Below are 26,198 nucleotides of genomic sequence, written 5' to 3' on the forward strand. Positions count from 1 at the left end.
CTCCTGGGACAAGGGGTGACCATACCCTCTGCCCCTCCACTCTCCCACACGCCCCGAGCCCCACCCGGCACTCACCCAGCATGAGCAGCACCTTCTGCAGCTCCCCCTGCCGGGCCGAGAAGTACAGCTGCTTTGGGTGGAAGCGAAGCTTCTTGGGCCTGTGGAAAGCACAGTGCAGCCGTCAGCAGGGCTCACGAGGCAATGCGAGGAGCTGGAGGCTGAAGGGCCAGGTGCCTCCACCCACCAGTCCCTCAAGGCCAAGTGCCCCAGACCCGCCAGTCCTGGAGTATTTCCAGTGAAAGTGAGACCGCCACCACAGTGCACAGCCGTCCCTGGTCACAGCATGAGAGCTGCACACCGTCAGACCATGCACAGCGTACAGGCACCGCTTGGTGAGTGAGGTCAAGGGAGGCACCGCAGGTGGCCTGCTCACGTGGGGGTGACGATGCCGTCCCATGGGGCCCCTTCGGCAGGTATAGAAGATGCCTGGGCAGCGGGAGCCGGGAACACAGGCGTGTTCGCTTTGAAGCCTTGACTCGACAGCTAAGTTGGTAACTGGGGGATGGGGAAGAAGGCAGGAGCCGGGAGCAGCCTGGGGCCTGCAGGGAGCAGGGGCTGTGGATGGGAACAGACAGATGGAGAGGGGGCCCCAGGGAGGAGCTGTCCAGGGACAGAGAGGCACAGCAAGAGGAATCTGCCACAACCAGCATTCCTCTATTAGGCCAAAGGTTAAGTGCGATGCTTCACCTCCCAGGAGACTTGGTATAGTGTTTGTCTGCCACCCATTTCGGGCCAGAAGGAGGGTGTGATGTCTGGGAGCTGTCAGGTGAGCCAAGGGGCACCTGGTCTGACCCCTGCACTGCACAGATGAGAGAGGGACCCGGGAAACGGCCATCTGAGGCAGGCGCAGGAGTGTCCGGGGAAATGTCCTAAGAGCTCACCTAGGACTTTGGCTCTTAGCACAATGAAGAGGACAGTAACTTGCAAAACTTCCCCAAATAGGGTAAAGATACACAAATTGTTCTGATGAACAACTTTAATCAAAAAGCTAGAAAGTGCTGCAGTGATGCCACGGAGCAGAACACACGGTACCGATTAAAATAGGCCCTGAAACGTCTCTAAAATCACGGATCGGTTCTTACTTTTCCGAGTCCAAGGCAATCAGAGCACTTTCCAAGGTCTCCTTCCCTGGTCCCTGGGAAAGTCCCGGAGTCGGCCGGATGAGCCCAGCGGGTCCCGACGGATCAAAGCCCTCAGGCGCCGGGGGGCCTGCGCTGTGCGGCTTGTCGTCCAGCAGTGGCCCAGCCGCGCTGCAGGGAGGAAATCGGTGAGGCTGAGTCTGGCGTTCAGAAAACCACCTTCTGGTGGAAACCAATGAAAGCATAAAACATGACTTATCCAATCTAAGTATGCTGCTTTTCTGAAAGAAAACAACTGCCAATTTGCTTGCTATCTGCTTAGTCCCTGGACGAAACTGTCTAGGGTTCAGAATCAAATTTCCATTTCAAATATGATACTCAAAACCGAGAGCAACTTTTCCAGGACTTCCAGGCCCCACGTTCAAACCTTCTCTCAAGATTAAGCTTCACGTTCAATCTATCAAGTCCACTGCCCTCCCCACAAAAGGAAATCCCACAGCAATTTTTACTTAAATTTACAGATTAATAAGAAGGAATAGATACCTTTCCAACTGTTAGTTTTGGTATGTCCACAATCTGAGTCTCTTTGAAATGACCATCAATGAAGTTTTAGTTTTTATGTGATATTTAAGTTCTTTTTCCTCTTTTTCTGCTGGGTAGCTTATGGGTTTTGCTGCTGTTCTGAAAGGGCATCTCTCATCATCTTAGTTTCTGGCAGAGTATCGCTGGGAGGGAACAAGGCACCTGCCTTCTGCTGTCTCTGTCTTACCTGATCCTCTTACTGACCCCTTATAGCTCTAAAAATTTTTCAGCTATTTCTACTGGATTCTTTTAGGAAGACAATTATATATATCTAACATGAACACTTCTAATTCTTTTAGATTGTTTTTTGTCTTCAGCTAGGGCCTTGGAACCTTACTGCCAAGCACTGCAGTGGAAGACTGCAGCAGCTGACACTGTTTCAGGTGCAAACAGACAGCCACCTGCAGAGGACCATGCCAGCAACAGAACACTGTGAAGCTGCACCAGTGAGGGTCGTGGGAAAACTGGCCCAGAGACAGGCAAGTGCACCCATAAATCCCAATTGAAACAGATCTACGTACAGAGGCAAGAAGTGAGGCTCTGAGATGCTAGCACTCACAGTGAGCATCAGAGTCAGCTAAAGACTATGGGATGAAACAGCACAAATCAGTAATGACCAATGGTGGCACCATCTCCAGGTAAAGCACCTGGAGAGCCTGGCCACGCCCTGTCAAGCACCTGCCCGTGGTGGTGTCAGCCCTGCCCTCCAGGGCCGAGCCTTTGTCCTGCCCGGGCACCGGCGTCACTGTGGAGGTCGTGTCCGCCTTCGCTATGGTCACCTCTCTGGCCTTGGAGGTCTCCTCCCCACAGTGGGGGCAGTAGCTGGCATCGTTGACTCGAGAGGCACAGTCTTTGTGGAAACGGTGAGAGATGCTGCTCTCAGGTTGACACTCCATGAAATTACCCTAAAGATGAGAAGAGGGAAAATCACTTTTTAAAAACTGGGGCTGGCCAGGCGCGGTGGCTCATGCCTGTAATCCTAGCACTCTGGGAGGCCCAGGTGGGCGGATCGTTTGAGCTCAGGAGTTCCAGATCAGCCTGAGCAAGAGCGAGACCCTGTCTCTACCAAAAGTAGAAAAAATTAGCTGGGCATGGTGGTGCATGCCTGTAGTCCCAGCTACTCGGGAGGCTGAGGCAGGATTGCTTGAGCCCAGGAGTCTGAGGTTGCTGTGAGCTAGGCTGACACCACGGCACTCACTCTAGCCTGGGCAACAAAGTGAGACTCTGTCTCAAAAAGAAAAAAATCTCAGTCTAGATAAGAAGATGGATGTGCAAATAATCAAGTGTGATAAAAGGTTCTAGGTACTGTGATAGCAGGCTGTAGAGGCCACAATGGGGACATGTAGTTGGGAGAAACTGACACACTCTAGCCTGGGCGACAGAGTGAGATTGTCTCAAAAATAAATAAATAAATAAATAAAAATAAAAATTAGAGTTAATATTCAGAAAAACAAACAAAGCATGATTAAGCTGGTGCAGCCTCTCACGTCTGGCCTGGCTGAGTGAGTGAGTCTGGCAGCCAGGCTGGGGGAGTCCAGTGCTGGCTCCCCGTCTCCAGCGGGTGAGCAGGAAGAACAGAGCACCACAGAGTACCCCTAGTCTCCTGCCGAGAGAAAGCCGCGCCTGATCCTTCCGTGGTTCATCAGCAGGATGGTCAGGTGTTCGTGTGCATGTGTGGGGTGTGCCTCCTTCAAACCTTGCTATGGTGTCAGCACATCATCCGTCTGACATGACAAAAAACAAAAAGAAAAACGAAAGCTAAACCTGGCAGAAGTCACCTGACTGCCCCCATCCCACCCCTGCGACCCAGAAAGGCCACGGCCTTGCTCTACCTGAGCTAGAGGCTGCACGAAAAGAAAAGTCCAAAGAAGGGTCTGGAACAGGCCTGTGTTCTGCAGGCTGACGAAGGGACAGACATGAGCCACAGAACACCAAGGAGGACGTCGTCTGGCACAACAGGCTGTAGGGAACCACCGGGAGGGACCCACGGCAGTAAGAACAGCATGTTCTTGCAGAAAGCTAGAAAAGCAGCTTCTCAAAAGGATGTTTGAAGACAGGGGAGGGAACAAAAGGTGTGAAATCCAAAGAGAAACCCCCACAGAATGGTCGCTCCTGGCCCAGGTCCCCAGAGGCGCTGCAGGGCGTCTGTGGCATCTGACGCTGCCGGAAAATGTAACCACAGCACCCACAGGTGCACGCGGCGGAGGCACACCCACTGGCTCGCTCACCCGCCTGGGCACACACAGACACGCAGATGCTCACAGGTGTGCTCGTGGGGAAGAGGCCCGTTTCAGGGGCCCCGGGCACTGGTGAGCACAGATGTTTGATGGAGGACTAACTGGTGACACCAGGCCCTAGAAGGGGGCCAGCGCCTGCGCTCTGGAGAGGGACGCTCGCTACTCTGACAGGGAGTCCACAACCGCTTGAGGAGGCGGAAGCTGAGAGGGCCCAGGCCAGGGTCCCACCATCTGCGGAAGGCTGAAGGCTCCCTGGCAGGAGTAGGGAAATGGGGAGGGACGTAGTTCTTGGGCAAGACACCTTGAGAGCTGCGGTGAGGGGTTTGTGAGGTGCTGAAGACCTCAGGGTGGTGGCCGGCCCTGCAGCAGGCGGACGCAGGGTGGGAGCGAGTGCTGACAACCAGGTGGCATGTACTGTAGGGGACACAGGAGGTCCCAGGAGGGCTGGGCTCTTACCGCTGTGCAGAAGTAGCCGCAGCCGGGACAGCACTGGTGCTTCACCATGCGGCCCCGGTGGTCTTCACACAGCACCAGGAGGGGTGCCTTGTTGGACGGGCGCATCATCTCATACTTGACCACGCTGTTGGTACACCGGCCCAGCTGCAACCAGATGAGACCAGGGTCGGTGGGAGCCACAAGGGGACGGCTCTCCCACCCTCCAGGCCCAGGAGGTGCCCGACACACAGGGGTGATCAGCAAGTGGGGGCTGACCGAGGGAGCAGGGAGCCTTGCGAGGCTGGCTGGAGTTCCTGAGCACACGCCTTCTGCCAGTGCTGGGGGCGGGTTAAGAACCCTGGAGGATGCCGCTGCCTTCTGCACAGCCTACAGAAGACGGATGTCACACGACCAGTGGCAACTGGCACACACACACACCAGACCAGAGAACCAGCTGGTTATCTCAGGCAGAACTTAAGGGGAGTGTCAGGGTAAGAGGGGGTTTGGCCTGGGTACGGAAGAAAAATGGAGATGCACCAGGCAGAACAGCCAGGCCAGGCCAGCAGCAGGGAACAGGGTAGCCAATCCGTGGACCTCCCCCCCCCAATATCCCAGAGCAGCCAGAGCATCCCACATAGGGCGAGAAACAGACAACAGAGTCTCCTGGGGCTGCCTGAGGGATGCAGCCACTGGAGGGTTCCCAGAAGACCAGAGTTTGAGGATGCTCCTCCAGGGGCACACAGAGGCCACTCTGGGGGAGACACCCCAGACGCTGCTGTGTCTGCAACGTGCCAGACAAAGGGTACTGGTTTGCTACATAAAACTCTCTGACAGCCAATAGGAAGCAAAAAATAGCCCAACAGAAAAATAAGCCTCTGCTTATTTTTATTGTTAATTCACAAAAGAACTACATATGTCTGCCCAAAACACCTGATGAAATGTTTGAACTTCCTGGTAATGAAAGACATGCAGTGTAAAAAGCCTATGACGGTTCTTCCATTCTGCCTAATCCAATGTCATCTTTCAGCGGGTGGCCCGAAAGAGTGGGCTGGTCCCTGAGGTCTGCAGGATTGGACACAGCAACACTGAGCTCTGGCAAGCTTCACTGCAAGCAATTTGGAGAAATTAGTGCAAAAGCTTACTGATGCATTTTCTTCTTTTAAGACTACCTGAGTAAGTGCAAACGTGTCTAGAAAGAAGCAGCATTTGCAACAACAGAACAGAAACAATCAACACGTCAATCCACAGAACATGCCTGGGTGGCATTATTGATCTACTTGTGAAAGCAACGAGGGCTTCACTGATGCCCAAAGGAGACTGTATTAGAATCATCCAGGAGTGCTGGTTTTTTTTTTTTTTTTTTGAGACAGAGTCTCACTTTGTTGCCCAGGCTAGAGTGAGTGCCGTGGCGTCAGCCTAGCTCACAGCAACCTCAAACTCCTGGGTTCAAGCAATCCTGCTGCCTCAGCCTCCTGAGTAACTGGGACTACAGGCATGCGCCACCACGCCTGGCTAATTTTTTTCTATATATATTAGTTGGCCAATTATTTTCTTTCTATTTATAGTAAAGATGGGGTCTCGGTCTTGCTCAGGCTGGTTTCGAACTCCTGACCTCGAGCAATCCGCCCGCCTCGGCCTCCCAGAGTGCTAGGATTACAGGCGTGAGCCACTGCGTCTGGCCTGTTTTTTTTTTTTTTTTAAGACAGTCTGGGCATCACCCTGTATCTATGGAACAAAAATTGGAAAGGTGCAGAATAGGGCATGTACACCCTGACCTCCCACCCCACCCACCGTTTCTGCTGTGGACCCCTGGTCAAGACCTGTGGACATAAAGCATCCATAGTTATTGATTTTGAAAAATGTTTTCAATATTTAAAGGAAAAAACAAGTTACATTTTTAAAAAATTCAATGTAGCATAGACATAGAAAGGTCTGGAGGGACATAAAAAATACAAAGACTGATTTCCTCAGTTTTGGAATAAGAGTTGATTGATACTTTCTTATTCATGCAGATCTGTAGTGCCTGAATGTTTCACAATGAGCAAGCATCGTTTGTGTAACTGCGAAGACGACAAAGGTGTGCGATTCTTTCTGCGCTGTGAGATGGAGACAACAGAGCTGGGGACTGAGGATTCCAGGCAGAAGGTCAGGAAGACACAAGGAAGTGCATGTTTTGGGAAGAGTCCTTCCAATGAATGACAATGGAATCCGGTTAGGGCTGGGAAAAAAGATAACATAGGCTGGGCGTGGTGGCTCACACCTGTAACCCCAGCACTGTGGGCGGCGAGGCAGGAGGACCAGTGAGCTGTGATAATGTCACTGCACCCCAGCCTGGGCAACAGGGGAGGGGGTGGGGGGAAATGTGATCACAGCAGACCACCGGGCTCGGGCTCAGCTGTGAGTGCCGCCACAGAAGCCACAAGCTGCGGGAGCCACAGCCCCAGGTAGCTGGCACCCTTGCCAGCCCCTCTCACTCCCCCCTGTGTACTCACAGTCGTGGGGCAGGTTCAGACCCAGAGAAGGCTTTTTAGAACCCACGTGGATCCTTCTCCCTCACTGCACAAAGCAGCCAGGAGGAGGAAGTAAGGCCAGGGCATGGATGAAAACCTACTGTGACTGAGGGAAGGGCTACAGTCAAAGCTCCTCTGCTCCCAGTGGGGGGCAGCAAATAGTTCCCGGCCCAGGACCCTGCAAAGAGATCACTGAGGCCTCCTACGCCCGGGGGGTGGGGGGTGGGGTGCTGGGGAGACCCATCCCAGACGCGGGCAGGAAGGACAGACTCAGGTGCTCGGGGCCTGCCGAGGACAGGCTCTGGGACGACAGGTGGCCGCACGGCCAGGCTGGCCCAGCACTGAGCAGCAGGCAGCAGTGACCTGCCATGGGGGACAAGAACACAGAGAGAGGACCCTCCTGCCTTCACTGAAGCAGAGGCACACAGGAAAGGCCAAAAGCCACGGCAAGGCAGGAGCGCTGAGGACCCAAGTCACCACGGCAGTCACCACCCACTGCACTGATCTAAGCACCAGGTGACAAAAGAGCAGTGATTCTTGACTAGGGGCAATTTTGCCCCCTCAACCTCCCCGGGGGCATTTGACAATATCTGGAGACATTTATGGTTGTTACAAATAGGCAATGTAACACCTAATGGGTAGAGACCAGAAAGGCTAAATATTCAACAATGAGCAGGACAGCCCCGTTCCCCTAAAGATTTGGTCCAAAGTATCAATGGTACTGAGGTGGAGAAGCCTTGCTCTAGAGGAATCTGGACCCACTGTTAAGAGAAAAAACAATCAACAGAAGCAGATGCAGAGATGACTGAAATGTATTACAGATTGGGAATTTTAAGAAAGTCAATGTAAATGCTAGAAATCAAAAAACACAGTGACAGAGACAAATGCTTTTGATTAGCTCTTAAGCATACCCAACAAGGAAGAAGAAAGAAGTAGTGGATTTGGAAAAAAGGCCAATATAAATAATCTATACCTAAAATGAAAAGAGAAAAAAAGAGCAGAGCATCAAAGAGCTATGGAACAACATCAAACAGTCTAATCTGAATGCCAGAAAAGGAAGAAAGAAAAGAACAAGGCTGAAGAAGAAAAGCACTAGTGCCCAAGAATTTCCTAAGAATCAGTAGATATCAAACCAAAGACCCAAGAAGCTCAGACAAAACGTACATGGGATAAACATAGAGAAAGCAAAACAAAACAACAAAGCTATTACACTTAGGCACATCATTGTAAACCAGCGAAAGCCAAAGATAAACAGAAAATCTTGGAGGCAGCCAGAGGAAAAAAAGACACATCATACATAAAGGAACAAAGATAAAAATTACAGCTAACTTCTTGTAAGAAACCGTGCATGACGCCATGGCACTCTAGGCATGAGAGGTAGTACTGGGTATTAAAATGGTAGCTGAGGCCGGGCGCTGTGGCTCACGCCTGTAATCCTAGCTCTTGGGAGGCCGAGGCGGGCGGATTGCTCAAGGTCAGGAGTTCAAAACCAGCCTGAGCAAGAGCAAGACCCCGTCTCTACTATAAATAGAAAGAAATTAATTGGCCAACTGATATATATATATAAAAATTAGCCGGGCATGGTGGTGCATGCCTGTAGTCTCAGCTACCCGGGAGGCTGAGGCAGAAGGATCACTTGAGCCCAGGAGTTTGAGGTTGCTGTGAGCTAGGCTGACGCCACGGCACTCACTCTAGCCTGGGCAACAAAGCGAGACTCTGTCTCAAAAAAAAAAAAAAATGGTAGCTGACCTGCCTCTTTATAAAACCTTTCCAACCAATACATGAACAATAAATAATCGAATTAGACCATTTTGAAACTTCCAATGAATAACAGCGGCTGACATCAGGAAAGAGGGACAATAGGTCACTGCATGCCCCGAGAGTCTTACAAAGGGAAAAGGGAGGGGACTGAGCGAGCCCCGTCTCTGTACCCAGCTGCCGTTCTGCAGGAAACACAGAGACCTGCTGAGCTGCAACCACAGAGTGGAGTCAGCACAGCCCAGGTGACAGGAGCCCCGAGGGGCCAGCTGGCTTGGGGAGGCAGCACTGTGCACGGCAGGTGAGGTTCCCAGCAGACGGGGGAAACCTGCCTGGGAGGGAAACCCGAGGTTGGGAACAGGGCGGAGGAGAAGGGCGAAGCTCTACTTCTTGACCTCAGTGGTGGTTACCAGAGTTCACCTGAGAGGATTCATTAAGCCCAACATTTGTTTTGTATGATGCTCTGGATCTGTGTTTAATTTTATAAGAAAAAAGTTCACAACACACTCAATACAGAAAAGACCATGAGTTTCTAAGCACGACGAAGGCAGAAAAGGAGGTGGAGAGGACAGACAGGAGCAAAGGCAAGCCGCCAGGACACCACTGAGGGTGAGGGAGCATCACTTCGTTCCTCTGAAAGGAGAGATGAGTAGCTATTTGCTCTGCTGTCCATAAGACCTATTTCTGAAGCACCAAAGACAACTAGCAGATAAGGGAATAGGTTCTTCCATACCAAAGAATTCTAGCTTGTGGCTGGCAGGAGGAATGACAGAATTGCAAAGTCACCAACTTCTGATGGAAAACTGGATTCAGGTGGTGGTCACGGGGACAAGAGGTGAAACCTTCGGGCAAAAGGCAGGTGAGGAAGGGACAGGCGGCCACTGCAAAATCCCGGTTCATCTTAGCACCACCCCCAGCTCCCAGAGCCCCCCCTCAAAGCAGCTCTGCCACAACCGAATCACAAAATAAAAACCTTAAGTACTTGCATCGACCCAAGTCTTCAAATCTAACTTCCAGGCTCCAGGAACTAGGGATATGACTTATAGAACACAGCAAGAAAGCCATCAGCTAAATCCAGGACCTGCGGTCCAGTCTCGGTGGGAAGAAGCGGTGGCAGAGGGATGTTCTGGGTTAAAGAGACACAAGAGACTAAGACATTGCAAGACTTAATGAGCAGAACTTGTCTGGAGCCAATTAGAGGAAAGAGCAAGAGGCATTTCTTCTGACAGACATCTAACTACGGACGAGGCACTACGTAATAACAGGAAATATTGTTATTCCCATCGCATGTGAGAATGCACTGCCGCTATGTGGGAAAATGCTGTTTTTCTTAACGGAAATGCACACTGAGATACTGAGTGGTGAAGTGGAGTTTGTTTCAACACAGCAGCTCCAAGCCAAGAAAGGACAGCAGGTGAGAGAAACACCAGTGGGCTCCGAAGGCTGCGTTCTGCTTTTTCACTATTAAACGTTCTTTTAAAGAAGTGGAAGGATTCTGTGGAGAGGCCGAGTGTGACAGAGCATGCAGCAGGTGACACGCGTGTTCCTGAGGTGAGGACCTGCTGGCCACATGTGCCACGGTGAGAGCTGCTGAGGCTGGGAGGGGGCAGAACGGCGCAGGTGTCTGAGTCAGCGCATGGGCGCTGTGCGCGTGAACAATGATGTTAACCTCACCTGGGAAGTAAGTTTCCCAACTGAGTCGTGACTGCAAGCCCTGACACCAGTTGGAGGAGAAACAAGGACAGCCTGTGGTCCTCCACGGTGGCCCCCAGGCCCGCAGCATCAGCAGAAAAGCAAAGTTCCAGCCAAGCTGGATCTACTGGCTGGCACCAGACCCCGGCGGGCCGCCACGGGCAGAACCGCGCAGCCCGACTCCTGGCGCTGCCTGAGCCCCTGGGAGGCGCGCCCCTGGACACACGGCCTGACCCCTCTGGGCTCGCCTGCGGGCTGCAGTGGCAGTCTGTGCTGCACAGGCTGCGCGAAGACCAGGGGAGCTATGTGGGTGCGGTCTCCACGCAGGGCCTGGCACACCGGAAGCGCCGTGTGGGTTGTCGCTGTCAGTATCTCACTGATCTCTAAGACTCACAGGTGAGACTCAGTGACCGCATTGATGAGGATGGCACCACAGACCAAAAAGCCTGGAGATCTCCTGCGAATGGCGACCACACACCTGCGTCGGGACTCGGACAGAACTAAGAGCGCCTGTGCTGACCTGGTTCCAGCGCACACAGAGCCAGGCCCACGGACACAGGGTGCATGTGGCGCCTCTGCTGGCCTCGTGCCAACAAGCCTCCGCTCAGCAGCCCCTCCTCACGGCCAGCCACGGTCAGGTGGCTCCAAGGGCTAAAAGAAATCTTGTAAAGAAGAATTGGAGAGATTCTCAGAAAACGCAAATTCTCTTTGTGCTCTGCCTGTCCCTCCTGTCCTGTTACCGCAGGAGCGCGTGGGCGGGGGCCTGGGCACAGGCTCACCTTGGCACAGCCCTCCGGTGTCTACCTACTCACCTCCCGCTCCACAGCAGAGCAGGAAAACCTTTATGAAAGCATGACCACAGAGAGAAACAAACAGGCCACTTACATTCAAACACAGTTTGTACCATCTTCCTTCCTAACACGCTCTAGACCTGTGCCTGGTTTCACTGTCTGCAGTTATTTCCCACCGGCACGCGGCACGGGCCAATTCCCTGCTGTGTAAGTGAAAGTAAACGGGCTTACTTCATGGTCCACACTCTCAGTAGCCATGCACTGGTTGTTGGCCAGGGTGGTGATCTCGCGGCTCTTCGGCGTTTCCATCCGGCAGCTGCAGAGAGGCACTTCCTGGAGGCCGTCCGTCTCCAGCGCGTCCGGGCCGTTGGCCAACCCTAACGTTACACAGACACACGTCAGCGCAGGCAATCCCAACCTCAACAGAACTGTCCAGAAAGCGGACGGTTCTCAATCATAGAGTCTTGACAGTGATCTCGTGTGCAAGGAAATAAACGCAACATGGATGATTACACGGGCACAATGGCCCTGCACGGCAGGGAGTGTCTGATGCCCACTAAATACCCCTCACGGCCGAGGGAGCCGCCTGTGGGTCTCCCGAGAACGCACCCCCCGCCAGGGCACCAGAGGGGCTCGTCACTCTGTGTCCTCAGACCCAGGGCCCAAGTTCAAAAGAGAGAGGCTGCACCTTCAGCGGCAGCTCCTAAATCTTTTGGTTTCCACACAAAAAAGCATTCACTACCCGTTGAGACCTTGTCTCCCTCACTTGGTTTTAGAATTCCAGCCATCAAAATGTTTTTAATTTGTAAGGCTTTAATAGTGGCTTATTTGTTATCTAGAATATCACTCACCTACTACCACAGTCCAGAGAGCCCATTTATTAGGTTAAGGGGAGAAGAGTTGGGGAAAATAAAAAAACAAACTAGAGGATAATTAGGTTCAAAGAAGTTACTGGCAGCAAAAGCAGGAATCACCCCCAGAACAGACTGAGGTGGGTGGGCAGAGGGTGGCCACCAGCAAGACCCCCTGAGCCCAACCAGTGGCTGCCGCTCGCTCCTAGAGGAAGCCAGGCAGCATTTCATGCTCTTCCCTTGTGAAACGAAGGAGAAATGTAAGGGAAGTGCTTCAAACACTCACTACTGACTTCCCTCAATTAAAAATAATTAATTCGTGTTTCCACATCTAAAAAATACACTGTTAAAGTAAATCAAAAGGAAGAAAAAGCGTAAAAGAACCCCCAAGGAGACAAAGCCAGGTAAGCCAAGGAGGCTGCCTGACCTTGCTTGATTTGAAAATATAAATGAAACTGTGGGCTATTTCTTGCAAATGTCTACATTAAAGAAAAATGGAACTTACACTCAACCAATCAAAAGCACCCAACCAACACACACAACCAGGGACGCTCCAGCAGGACAGACAGGCAACCACGCAACTGCACCAAGCATGCACCTCCCCTGCTTTACTTCCACGCTGCCCGTGAGAGCCTTCCCCTTATGCTCCCTGGGTGGAGCTCCCAGACCACTTCTCGTGTGGGGCTGCCTAATTCACGAACTGCTGCTTGTGCCTCAGTTGACCTCTCAACAACACCCATGCTGAGTCGTTGCTCTGCTCATCTCTAGCCCATCCTGAATCTGACACTAGTCACAGCCAAGAGGGGACCTGGATCCATGCAAAGGGCCAATAGCACATTAACTGATACATGAGTTACATTTAACTCACACCAGTCTTGACCCCAGGGCCTTGTGAAGCATACGTAACTCAGACATCTCTACCTCAGAAGCTGTATGAACTATTTTTCAAGTTGCATATAACTCACGCACAAAAAGCAATAAAAAATAACAAAGTTTTCATTAAGTTAGAAATGATCGCTTTTCTTTCAACGCTTTTGTTCTGTTTTCATAATAAAACACTGTGGCCCCAAGGAAAAAACCTTTTTCCTAGTGTGGCAGTCAACGTGGCAAACGTGGACGGCAGAGCCACAGTCTCTGCAGGGAGGAGGCCCCCAGCCTCCCCAACTCCAACACAGCGGCGGTGACACGCTCACCTGCCGCCTGGCCCGCCGGCCTCTCCTCAGGATCTCCCACACCCCAAAAGGTCAGGAAAACGAGGTAGTAAAACTCAAGTCAGGGATGATACAAGGCTAAACCTGGGAGGGCTTGAGACACCCTGCTCAGCGATGCAAAGAGACGACAGACACAGATTGCACAAAGCAGCCTCAGAACTGTCCAGCAGGCTGAGGTGAGATGGGCTAGACCCGGCTCTGCACTCAGGCAGCGCTGTCTCCTGGCACCTGGGCTGTGTGCCCACAGCGGGGAATCTGCAGGGACATCTCATGAGGGATCCAAGGACTCCCCTGCAGCCCACGCTGCCACCACAGCTGCCCCCGCCCGCCTGGCCTTCATCACTCGGCCTGGGCTGGGAGAGCCAAGAGCAGAGGCAGCAGGAGACACAGTGCAAGCGAGAGGGTTTCCCATCTCCGCACGGATGCTCTCTTGGGTCCAAGGCTCAGGCCTGGACCCTCCTGAACCACAGCCGGAGCCGTCCCCAGCCCACTGGCCCTGCGCACCGTCCTGTCTGAGGTGCGCGGCCTTGGTCTCCAGGAAGCCCCAGCTCTGCAGCCTCCCGCCCAGCTCCGGTGCCTCAGGCACGAGCACGGAGAGCAGCACTGCTGCTCCTTCCACTGCCAGTCCTCTCGGTCAGTCGGTGCTGACCGGTCACAGAGCCACTCTGGGAGACCCTTCACGTGACTTTTCAGCTGCTTTTACAGACAGAGCAGAAACACTCACAGGCCGCAGGGCCCTCTGTGCCATCTCACTCTTTCTCCCGTCGCTCAGCAAGCCGAGGTCGCCAGGGCAGAGTCGTCGATTTGATCAAACGAAACACTATTTCCTACTTACAACCCAATCTATAACTTCCTGATACCTCCAAATCTAAAAGCAAGTTTAGAAAACGTAAATACACGGTGTTATGCTTAACCAGGAAAGCAAGCACAGGTGACTTTGCCAAGGACTTCAGCATATTCAAGAGGGGTTTTTGCTCCACTTGGTGGTGCAAGGAGGAAAACAATCATTGTTTCTCTGATGGGCAAGCCTAGAGTTTGTGTCTTAAGCTAAAGATGTGATTTCTTAAATTACATAGGTGAATCAAGCCTCGCCTGGTGTTCAAAACCCTAAAAAGCTACCTATTTGTCATTTTGAAAGTGATTCATTAAAATCAGCATTCACCCACAAGCCCCCAATGCAAGATCCATGTGGAATGTCAACAACACAGGATCTCAAATGTTTCCACATTACGCTTCAAATACATCTTCCAAACGATCAAACAGGTATTAGTTACTTTTCATTGATAATAAGGGTTTTTTTTTTTGTAGATGTCTGCTTTTATTGTTACTTAACATTGCTTTAAAAATTCTAGGTAATATAATAAAACATGAAAAAAATATACAATGATTATAAATGAATGAAAAGATAAACTATAGTTATTTGCAAATGATAAGATAATATTCCTCAAAAACCCAAAGAACTGGCGGAAAATCCTTTAGAATAGTGGTTCCCAAATTTATCCACTCATTGGCATCCACATGGGGAATGTCAAAACCGCCAGCTGCTTGAGCCTCAAGCCAGAGACTGGGATTTAGTTGTCCTCGGATATGGATGTGTCCTAGATTTTGGAATTTTTAAAGATCCCTAAAAGTGATTCTAATGTGCAGACAAGTTTGGTGACAACTGCTTTATAATTAATGAGTGAGCTCAGTAAACTGGCTGTATCCAAGGCAAAGGTATAAAAATAAATATTTCCTATTGAAATATGCAGTTAGAAAATGTAACAGAAAGAAATATCATGTGTAACAGTGACAAACATAAGATACTCAAGAACGGTCTTAGCAAGGGAAATGTGGTTCTTGTGCAAAGCGAATCATGGCATTGCGTTAGGGGCGTAAGAGGAGTCTCACATAAACGGAGAGATGCAGTGTGTTCATAAATACACAGCAGTTCCAAACAGTATCCCTGGAGGATGGGGGGAAGGTGTGAAGTGAAATTTTAAGACACTTACTTCAAATTTGGATAAAAGAGTCAAAAAAACCAAAAACAACCAAAACCCAATACAAACATTTTGAAAAATAAGAACGGAGGGTATTTGCCTCACTAGGTGCAAAAGTAGATTCATAAATGCTGTAATTGTGGTCTAAGAATAAGGAAATTAATGAAACAGAGTGAGCAGTTCAGAAAGAGCTCTCACGCTAAAGACCATGCGACAGAGCAGCGAGGGAGGCAGTATACTGGACTCGCAGGACCGTGACACAGGCTTTCAGCGGCTTAACAGCTGACAGAGGAACGGGCGAGTGAGCGCTAACCACGGCAGGAGACGTCCAAGGGAAGCTGTTGCTGCGCCTGTGGTTGCAGGCGGGAAAACAGCACGCCACCTGCCTTTCGCCCCTTCACGGAACGTGCCTGAGAACAGGCAGCTCAGCTCTAACCAGAAGACATTTTCAACCTATCAGAATGGGCACCAGAGACCATTAGGCAGTCCCCAAAATCCTGTCCCCCCAAGCACACCGAGACACGGCCAGGCAGGGGGCACCTCCCTCGGGCCTTGCGGAGAGGCGAGTCTGGGCCACGTGGGAGAGCGTGGTGAGACAGAGCACGCTGCTCCCGCCTGAGTGTTTCCTACTTCACCCTGGAGGTTTCCAGGGTTTCCGCTTCCTGCTTGAGCGCTGAGAGACACAGCACACGTGCTCTGTATCATGCCTACTCGGTCACTTTAGGTGACGCGTGTGACCACGTTTCCCACTAGGACCCACCAGGGGCATCCTGCTAGCAGACAGAGAACCAACATGGTGCCAGCCGCGGGCATAACACGGCGTTCACCTTCGGCTCCCGAGGACAGGATCCCTTTGACGCGCAGATCCAGGGAGTCCAGAGAAACTTCCACATACCCTGTGCTGCCTCCTGGCGCCGTGGGCTCTGTGCTTCCCGAAGACGGCTTATAAGCCTCAGAACCTAGATGCAAAATGCACAGACCGTGAAACACTGCACCCCAGAGCTGCCCGCCTAGAGGGTGCGCAGCCAGGCCCAGGACGCGGACTGATTCTGGGCAATCTGCTCAAAGACAGACGGAAACCCACTGTGGCTCAGGCCATCGCAGTAGTCCCATGTCCCCCTTCCCGCCTACCCCTATGCAGCATCCGCGGGACAGGGAGCCGTATCAAGAAAAACAAAGATGCTACCATGTCAACACATCTCTCTCCTCAAATATGCAGCTACATGAAAGCCGATCAAATAATCAAGGAAGTGGATAAAAATGTGGTATACATGTGTTCTATGAATTATTTTTAAATGACAGAAAATTCTAATTTGAAGATTTAAAGGACTGGCTGGTATGAAGTGGCTGAAGAGACAGCCCCAAAGGTGCCGGCCGTGTCACTGGGAAACAGTGTCAGTTAGAAAGTGCCCAGCAATTCCCAGGGCAGGGTTAGTGTCGACCCCACTGGACACGGGTGGCTCGAGAAGGGTGCCGCTCCCTGGAGGCAGTGGAACCTGCACGTGCCAGGGAGCAGGAAGGCTGACGGGCAGCTGGCTCCCCGGGCCCAGCAGCAAGGGACGTGGGAAGTTCAACCACTTGAGTGTCCCCCTCCCCCCCCCCCCCCCCCGCCTTTGAGGACTTGAGTGGCGGTGGCAGCAGGCCAGCCTCCACACACTTCCCAGGAGGGCCGGAAAACAGCCCAAGGTGGGTGCTTGTGACTGTGAGGGTGTTTACCGAGCCTGTGAAGTGTGCACTTGGCAACAGGAGACATCTAGTCCGAGCACGGGGCAGACAACGGCCCCTCACAGCCATGCTTCTGCATGCTGGTCATCAGCGTTATTCCAATGACCAGAAAGAAGTGAGCCACTAGCACAAAGAGGTGGGTTCTCCCTAGTCTTTAATTCATGCCAGATTCTGCACCTAAACCTCAGACAGACAGACCTTTCAGAAATCATATTGTATCAATAGGAAGAACATGAGTGCTTTGTACAATTTGAAACTTAAAGAAATAAAAAATAAAATTCATAAAGAATAAAATCCAAATTCCTATGTAAGAATTTGAAAGCATGCAATTTACACGTTACAGCCAGGGCAACAAAGGCAAAGTCTCTATCTAGCCCCAAGACAACTTTAGACCCGGATCTGCAAACCCTCTTGTTGGCCAACAGTAAAAACCACATCGAGTGTTCTGACGTCAGCAGACAAAGCTGAGGAACAGAGAAACAGGACTGAAGGGACAGACATGATTCCCAGGAGGCTCCAGCTCACCCACAACCCGGAGCCCCCGTGACTGCACCATCCGCCCGCTCGGGAGGGTCTAGAGGATGAGCCAAAGTGACTGAAAAGAAAGCAAGTGCCACAGCTCCCTGACACTGGTGTAAGGACAGACGGAACAGACTAGAAAGTCCACAAATAGCCCCAGACACCAGCTGTCAACAAAGGTCCCAAGGTGATTCAACGGGGAGAGAAAAGCCCGTCCACCCAGTGGAGCAGGAACAAGTGCAGGTCTACACCTGCACACACGCGACTCGCCACAACCCTACCATGGGGAAGCGTGAGCTTAGAAAGAACCAGACACCCGTGCAAGCACTGAAACTGTGAGCATTCAGGAAGAAAACATGGGATGGAAGCTCTGTGCGTGGGTTAGTCAAAGATTTCTTAGAGCACAAAAGTATGAACCATAAAGGAAAACAATTCATAAATTAGACTTTAATAAAATTTTTTATACTTTTGCTTTTCTAAATATGCCATTAAGAAAATGAAAAGGCAGGCCTCAGACTAAGTATAAATACACATAAAACACCCACTTGATAAAAGACTTGTAACCATAATATTTTAAAAGTTCCTACAACTTAATGAAAACAACCTGATTTAAAAAGTGAGCAAAGGACATGAACAGAAACTTCACAAAGCAAGCCGGCTACAGCTAAGAGTCGCAGTCTCGCTACTGGTCGGGGAACACAGGCTGAACCTGGCTAGGTGCCACCGCACACGCCGCAGAACCACTGAAACACAGACTGACCCGCATGAGTGTTGACAAGGACACAGGAGAACTGGCACTCTCGTGTGCGGTGGTAGCATCTAACCCAGGACAAGCGCTCTAGAAAACAGGCTGGCAGCTTCCTAAAGACCTGAAGGTACACCTGCCCCTCTACTGTTCCACTCCGAAACATCCACCCAAGACAAGGGAAAGCGTCTGCTCAACAAAGCCTTGTACACAAGTGTTCACAGCAGCTTTATTTCTAACAGCCCAAGACAAGAAAGAGCTCACCGTCCATCAACAGGTAAATGGATAAGCAAAGCGTGGTACAGCCAAACAACAGAACACTGCCCACAGCAGACAGAAAGAAACCAGTCACACATACAACAGTGCGATGGTGCCAAGACTATCTGTGCAGTCAGAGAAGCCACGGGGGAGAGAACACACTGAATGACTCCATCGATATAAACTACTATGAAGCAGGAACCAACTGGTAAAAATAGCAGAGCCATGGCTGCTGGGGGAAGGAAGGGGCAGCTGGGGGAGGGGTGGGTTGGGGTGGCAGGTGACCATCTGTGTGGACACTCCCCAGGGCACAGAAGAGGGAGGTCTGTGCCATGGACCCTGAGTGGAGGGGCCTGGGGTGATGAAACGTTCACAGTATTAATCGTGGTGATGGTTTCATGGTTATAAACATGTCAAAACTCATCAAACTGGGGACTTTATGTATGTTCTATTCTGCGCCAACTGTACCTCAATTACGGTGTTAAAAAAAACGACCCTTGGCACACTAACCCTGCTGCAGCTCTCTGGGTTTGAGGGGCGATTTTCTTCCCTGCGTTCACCTCGTAATCCACAAAATCACTCCTGCAACAGGGGACTCTGACCAAAGGCCAAGGCCGCCACGTGGATGGAGATGCAGGCCACTCAGGACCCTGAGGGCAGCTACGTGGCCACAGACCTCCCTTCACCGCACCCTGGGACTTGCCAGCCAGGCCCCAGGTGCCTCGGCTCCCTGTGCGGGCTCAGCATCAACAACGAGGTCACGGTCAGCTAGGTCTGCCAGGAGGAAGCCACTTGGGATCACCTGAGTTTCTCCAACAAAGCCCTTCCGAATATTTTTTTTTTTTTAACAGTGGAGGCTTCTTTTCAAATGAAATCCTCTGAGAGCCCAACCCCATAAGCCCAGGCTGCCCCTCGGCCCACCCCAGGACGGTGCTCACCCAGTGCACTGCTGGGCTTCTTCCTACTTCTCCGCCTCCTTTTCCTTGCAGGCTTGACCCAGGGGCTGTCGGTCTTCCCTTTCCTCTTGAGAAATTTCTTCTTGATGCTGGATTCAGAACTCTGGAGGACCAAAGGGTAGGTGCATAAACAGCAGAGCACAGGGAGCTCTTGAAAGCAAACATACTAGAAGTTTTGTTTCTCTGCAAAATAAAATACTTGCTGTACCTTGACTCTTCAATCAAAAGATTAATTTTACTTTCAGACATTTTTATGGATCACATTCTTAAAGATATCCATGCTTTCCCCTAAACATCTCCCTAAGTTCAGTTTTTTAGAGGCAAAAAAGCCAAGAAAATTAAAATGGTATTTATAAATCTTATTTGAGTTTGGCACAAAAGAAAAGAATAAACTGTAAAGTTCTATTCAGAAACTAGATAAATAAACTCAGGAAGAGAGAATCCACTTTTAATCACATGCATCCACTCAACTTGCTCACAAGAAAGAACAATCAGTGCCTCAACTGAGTCAGAATCTAGACCCACATTAATTATCTACATATAGAACAAGGAGAAGAGGTTATTATTAATTCATAACATTTCAAGTTTTTTAAGTATCTGTTTCTAAAATCTAGATGCATAAAGGAGCCGGGCGTGGTGGCGTGGCCTGCAGTCCCAGCGACTCCGGAGGCTGAGGGAGGAGGATGCCCGAGCCCAGAAGTTGGAGGCTGCAGTGAGCTGGGATCCCACTGCTGCACTGCAGCCTGGGCAACAGAGCGAGACCCCGCTGTCTCCAAAAATAAACAAACAAACAAAAAAAAAACAAGAAAAATAAACAGAGATGCAGAAAGGGCGTTGGGTGCCAGGCCCTGTAGGTGCAGCGGGTGTGCCCAGCCCTCTGTGCTAGCAGGCAGCGCAGTGCTGGAGTGTGGTGGTCTCACAACTCCCTCCTCCCGTGGCTGTGCAGACATGCTTGCGAAGACCCGACAGACACAAGGCACAAGCAGCTGCCTCGCCAACAGCAGGAGCGGGTCCCCTGCCCTGGTGTCCAGAGCTCTGTCTGTCACGGACAGCCCTGCTCCAACTGTGCTCCCCACACAGCAGAACTTGCGCTGTGCCCAAAGTTTGCTGCTGCCTGACTCCAATGCCCCCCGCCATGCCACAGAAACGGCCCACCAAGCTCCATCTGCGTGCTCCTCTTGCTCCCCACTTGACCAGCCAACCTCGGACAGCTTCCTCCCTCTTCAGAGTGCTTCCCAGGTCCCCCGAGCTCCTCCGAGCTCTCTTCCTGCAGCCCAAAGATCTCTGTGTCACAAGCCCCTGGTTCTCCACTGGTTCTCCATTCAGCCCTTGCCAGCATGCAGCCCTCAGCCTTGCCCCGCCCCGCCCACATCCATGCTCCCCCACTTCCCGCAGACCTGGGCGCACGACTCAGACCTGGACCCTCCCCCCTGGGACCGACAGACTTCAGCATCTTCCCTTTCCTCCTGCCCCTCACCGCTGCGTGGCAGCCGACCCACCTGCAGTCCTGTCTGTTCTACCCGGAACACCTCGGATCCGGCCTCCCTTGCTCTCACCCCGGCCACCACGGCAGGATCCCAACACTGCCCTCGCTGCCGCCCCACTCACGCCGGCAGCCGGCTGGCGGGGCCATGCTCTGCCCCAGTCTGCCAACCCAGCGCCCAGGCGGGCAGCTCTCCTGTGACTGCCAGGGACAGCACCAAGCGCCGCTCACCAAGTCCGACTCGTCACCGCCTTCCTCTTCCTCCCCAGTGTCGGCCGACTCCGGCTCCTCCTCAGACTCCCCGTCCACCTGATCAGCCACGCGGTCGAGAGGCGGAAAACCAAACAGAAAATAAGAACTAATTAGATTCCCTAGTGGCAGATGATCGGATCCAAACAGCTGTTTAGGAACGCTGCAGCAGTGCATGCTGGGGACGCACAGCAGAGCGGCCTGCCCCGTCCGGTGCCCGGGCCGCACCGCCTGGCGGCTGTGGGAGGCCGCGTGCTGGCCCAGGCGGACAACCAGGCACAGTTTCCACTCCTGCTCCCCCTAAGCACCCTGTCCCAGACAGGTCTGCGCCTGCGCCGTGTGCTCGCCCTGGCACACTCTCACGCAGGGCTCCACCGGACACCACAGATCCCCGCCCTGGCGAAGGTCAGTGTGCTCCCTGCACCTCAAACGTGGGAGAATTCAATTTAAAAAGTAACAAAACAAACACACAAACTGTAAGAAGACTTTCAGAGGAATATGCAGTGCAAGCCTACCCCACACCCCACTATCCCCTGTCCCCCGGAGCCACCACTGCGAGATGCCCGCGTCTCCTCGCCAACGACTCGACACACGTGGCCTCAGGTGAGGGCGCCTCCGTGTACAGGCGGCAGGCACCGAACACATTTTTGTGACTCTGTGTGCTTCTAATTAAGAATGTCTTAGCACTCTTTCCACACCAGAATGGAGACTCCTTGTTTATTCTGCTGTAGTTACCTGATCTATCTGCACAAGTAACACGTGAATACCTGTCCAGCGTCAAAGACCCTGCGGTCACGCCACATTCCCTGATCCACACACACCACGCGACTGCACACTCAGGGTGTCCTACACAAGCCAGGGCTCTCCGAGAGACACGCGCTGCGTCTGCAAGGGGCATGTCTGGACGTGGGGCTCCTGAGTCAAAGGGCACACAGCTCTCCCACTGCGAGCTGCTGCAGGCCACACCCACTGAGGCGCCACAGCCTTTCCAGGAGCTCGTGACGTGGGTCTCACTGCCAGGTACCCAGGGGGCTGTGTGTTCTCCGTGACTTCACCACGCTCTGTCTCTTCTGCTGTCCTGTCAGCCACATTCTCGGCCCGTTTTCCTGCTGAGTCCTCGCATCCCCCCTGATTTGCAGAAGCCACACTTATTGCACACCCACATACACACAATACACACACTGTACATACACTACACACATATACTATAGATATACTACACACACACACACAACACACATACTACAGATACACTACACATACATACACAACACATACTGCACATACACTACACACAACACACATACTGTGCATACACTACACATGCATATTCACAACACACATGCAACACACATACTACATACGCTACACACATACACAACACATACTGCACATACACTACACACATACTATACACACATACATACTGCACATACACTAAACACATACTACAGATACACTGCACATGCATACACACAACACACATTACACCCATATACTGTACACACATACTAGATACACTATACACACATACACAACACATACTGCACATACACTACACATATACTACAGATACACTGCACACACATACGCACAACACACATATACTATACACAAATACTACAGATACACTACACACATACAACACACTGCACATACACCACATACATACTACACATACACTACACACACATACACTACACACATATACTGCAGATACACTACACATGCATATACACAACACACATATACTACACATATATACTACACACACATACTACAGATACACTACACACAATACACATACTGCACATACACTACACACACACACTGATACACTACACACAACACATACTGCATATATACTACACACACTATGCACATACTACACATACATACTAAAGACACACCACATACACATACACACAACACATACTGCACATGCACTACATATATACTGCACATACACTACACACATACTAGATACATTACACACACAACACATACTGCACATACACTGCATGCATACTACACACACACTAGACACACATACTACAGATACATTACACACAACACATACTGCACATACACTACACACATACTACACATACACTACATACATACTGCACATACACTACACACATGCTGTAGATACACTACGCACACATACACACCACACACATACTACAGATACACTACACACACACACACCACACACATACTACAGATACACTACACACACACACACTATACACACATATACTACACACATTACACAATACTATACATACATACTACACCCTACATACACACTATACTATATACACGCTACAAACATACTACATACACACTACACATACTAAATACACTAAACACATACTACACGCACACAGGATAGTAACCCTTTGTCTGTAAACTATGTTATTGATATTTTTCCTATTATGGTTTTTAAGCTTTGCATCTGTTATCTCTTGTTAAGTAGAACTTTTAGATTTTATCTGAACAACTCAAAGATGTCCATCTTTTCCTTCGTGGCTTCTGGGTTTGTGTCTTACAATGGAAGGCCTTCCTCATTAGAGATTAGAAAAATAGTTGCCAGTATTCTCATCCGTAGTTCAACATTTTGTGTTCACACTTTCAGTCTTCTGGAATTTACTTTTTAAAATATGAGCTATGGTAAGACAGAATCCACCTGTTCTAAAACTGGCGCTTTAAAGTGTATAGCTGAGTGGTTTTTGGTGTATTCAGGAGCTGTGTGGCCACCAATACCACCCAGGCCCAGACCACAGCTCATGTCTGCCACACACCATGATGCAGGCATGGCCTCTGCTTTTCCCCAGAAGATTAGTCAATTGTCCCAATAATCTTTATTAAAAAGTCCATGGCCCTTTGACCACTGATTTAAAACCCCACTCTTACCATAACGACATCTTTAACACCACACTGGTGTGTGCAAACCCTGCTCTGCTCACCACCTCCTGCCTGTCCCCGCCGCTCCCGCCCGTGCCGGCAGCCCAGGCCACTGTGGAGGAGCTCCGCGTCCATGGTAACCGCGCATCAGCAGTTCTGCGAAGATCCCTCCTGATGCTGGTGGGAGCTGCTCTGAATGTGTTGATGAGCGTGGGGGAAATAAAACAGTGGATCTTCTCACTCAGACAAAGACTCGGTCTTTCCATGAACTTAAATTAAGTTGTTTTAACTTTTTCAGCAAAGTTCTATCAGTTTTCCTTTTAGAGGTCACACACATTTGTTAAATTTATTCCTAGGTACTCTGGTGATATTATAAGAAATCATAGCTACTTTAGGTGTGATACTGTGGGGTTTTTCCCAAAGATTGCTTATCTTTTAAAGATCTATGCTGAAACATCTGGTTCAGACAATCCGAGTATGGACAAGACTGACCAGGTGCCAATGACAGCACACTGTTCTCTGTCTGTGTATTTTGAAATTTTCTACTTGGAAAGGTTTTTAAAATGCCCCTAGGCACTGACTGATTTCCCTGACATTGCTGACATTACATTTTCTAACTGGTTATTGCAGCTCTACAAGAAAACGGTTTTCACGTCTTGATCACACTCGAGTTCGTCTCGCTAGATGTAACAGTCTTTTAGCTGATCCTCCTGTGTGTTCTAGATAGACGATTATATTCTCAGCAAACCCGTCCTCCTTGTCTTTTTATACATTCATGTTGCTTTCTGGTTCTGCTCTTACAGAGCCCACAGGCGCCGCCAACACTGCTGTGCTCGTGCTAGAGGTGAACGCAGCAAGTCCTCCCTCTTTTCATGACCGACGAGGAATGCTTCGAATTTCTCACCGTGAAATAACCTTTTTTGTAGGATTCTGACAGTTTTAGTCAGCTTTATTTAATGTGAGTTTCCTTTTAATTTCGTTGGGTAGTTTTGTATTTTAAACAAGACTGAGCAATGAAACTGCCAACTGAAAGAGGCAGATCAACACACAGTTGCCGTCACTCCGCCGAGCTCCAGTGCGGTGGCTGCGTGGAAGGATGAGGCTGCTCACACGCTGCACATGGCACCCAAGGAGCATGCACATGGCAGCCAAGGAGCACGCACATGGGAAACTTTGGGCCACTGGACGGAGAGGGGGCAACGGCTGACATGAAAATAAACAAATGAAAAGGGACCTGCATTCTGAGGTAGCTGAACTGAGAGAGCTAAAACCTGCGCCAGCCAGGATGAGAGCAGACCAGGGGGGCAAGCAGGGGACCCGTGGCTGCCCTCGCCAAGCTTCCAGCTGGGACCTGCCGGTCCCCGACCCAGCAGGACACAGCCCCTGTCACCAAGCCCAGCTACACCTTGGGAAGCTGCGTGACAGTGTCCACTGGTGCTACCGTGAGGCAGGGCAAACCCACCCTGGGTGTGCACCCAAGGAAACACACACATGTACAAGAATGCTGGCAGTGGTTTCATCTGTAATAGCCCCAGCTGGAAACCCAGATGAGCATCAACACTGGAATGGCTGCATGGACTGGAATACAGTCACACTAAGGAATGCTTTGTGGTGGTGGTTCCTAAGCATTTTGGTCTCAGGACCCCCAGACTCTGTAAAAAGAATCACTGGGAACCATAAAGAGCTTTTCTGTTAATATGGGTTACAGCTATTGACATTTACTGCAGTAAAAATTTCAGCTGAGGCCAGATGCCATGGCTCACACCTGTGATCCCAGCACCTTGGGAGGCTGAGACGGGAAGACTGAGCCCACGAGCTTGAGACCAGCCTGGGCAACTGAGACCCCATCTCTACAACAAATAGAAAAAAATTAGCCAGATGCAGTGGCGTGAACCTGTAGTCCCAGCTGCGCGGGAGGCTGAGGCAGGAGGATCACTTGAGCCAGGAGTTCCAGGTCACAGTGAGCTGTGATTGTGCCACTGCACTCCAGACTGGGCAACAGAGTGAGAACTCGTCTCTTTAAAAAAATAACAAAGAAGAAGAATGGAATGAAAGGACAAGGACAAGGAAGAAATTTAAGATGAGAAGTGTTCAAGCCACAAGGACACACCATCAGCCACTACACCAAAGACGACCACCTGTGTAACTCCACGGGGTGGGGGTGCAAA

General features: G+C 50.9%; 1 protein-coding gene and 1 non-coding gene across 10 annotated transcripts in view; one reads left to right on the forward strand and one right to left on the reverse strand.

The window, feature by feature from the left end:
* The window catches only part of EHMT1 (euchromatic histone lysine methyltransferase 1), a 153,507-nt gene that overhangs the window by 37,583 nt on the left and 89,726 nt on the right, over positions 1 to 26,198 (reverse strand). For 5 of the 9 annotated variants that reach the window (XR_012922152.1, XM_012784411.2, XM_012784412.2 and 2 more), the window contains exons 7-15: positions 21,103 to 21,180; positions 19,371 to 19,491; positions 16,013 to 16,144; positions 11,376 to 11,521; positions 4,670 to 4,780; positions 4,415 to 4,558; positions 2,400 to 2,626; positions 1,143 to 1,310; positions 76 to 158 (exon numbers count right to left, since the gene is read on the reverse strand). Coding sequence is in view for 8 of the 9 variants with exons in the window: in XM_012784411.2 (XP_012639865.2) it covers positions 76 to 158; positions 1,143 to 1,310; positions 2,400 to 2,626; positions 4,415 to 4,558; positions 4,670 to 4,780; positions 11,376 to 11,521; positions 16,013 to 16,144; positions 19,371 to 19,491; positions 21,103 to 21,180 (1,210 nt within the window). In the remaining variant the exon portion in view is untranslated. The remainder of the gene's footprint in view (positions 1 to 75; positions 159 to 1,142; positions 1,311 to 2,399; positions 2,627 to 4,414; positions 4,559 to 4,669; positions 4,781 to 11,375; positions 11,522 to 16,012; positions 16,145 to 19,370; positions 19,492 to 21,102; positions 21,181 to 26,198) is intronic. The other 4 variants (XM_020289587.2, XM_012784419.2, XM_012784420.2 and 1 more) reach the window with 3 other exon arrangements.
* LOC142874758 (small nucleolar RNA U13) lies at positions 3,348 to 3,451 on the forward strand. Its single transcript, XR_012922390.1, has one exon. It is a non-coding gene; the product is annotated as a small nucleolar RNA U13 (small nucleolar RNA).

This window comes from Microcebus murinus, chromosome 12 (genome assembly GCF_040939455.1).
Source record: "Microcebus murinus isolate Inina chromosome 12, M.murinus_Inina_mat1.0, whole genome shotgun sequence".
Taxonomy (NCBI): Eukaryota; Metazoa; Chordata; class Mammalia; order Primates; family Cheirogaleidae; genus Microcebus; species Microcebus murinus.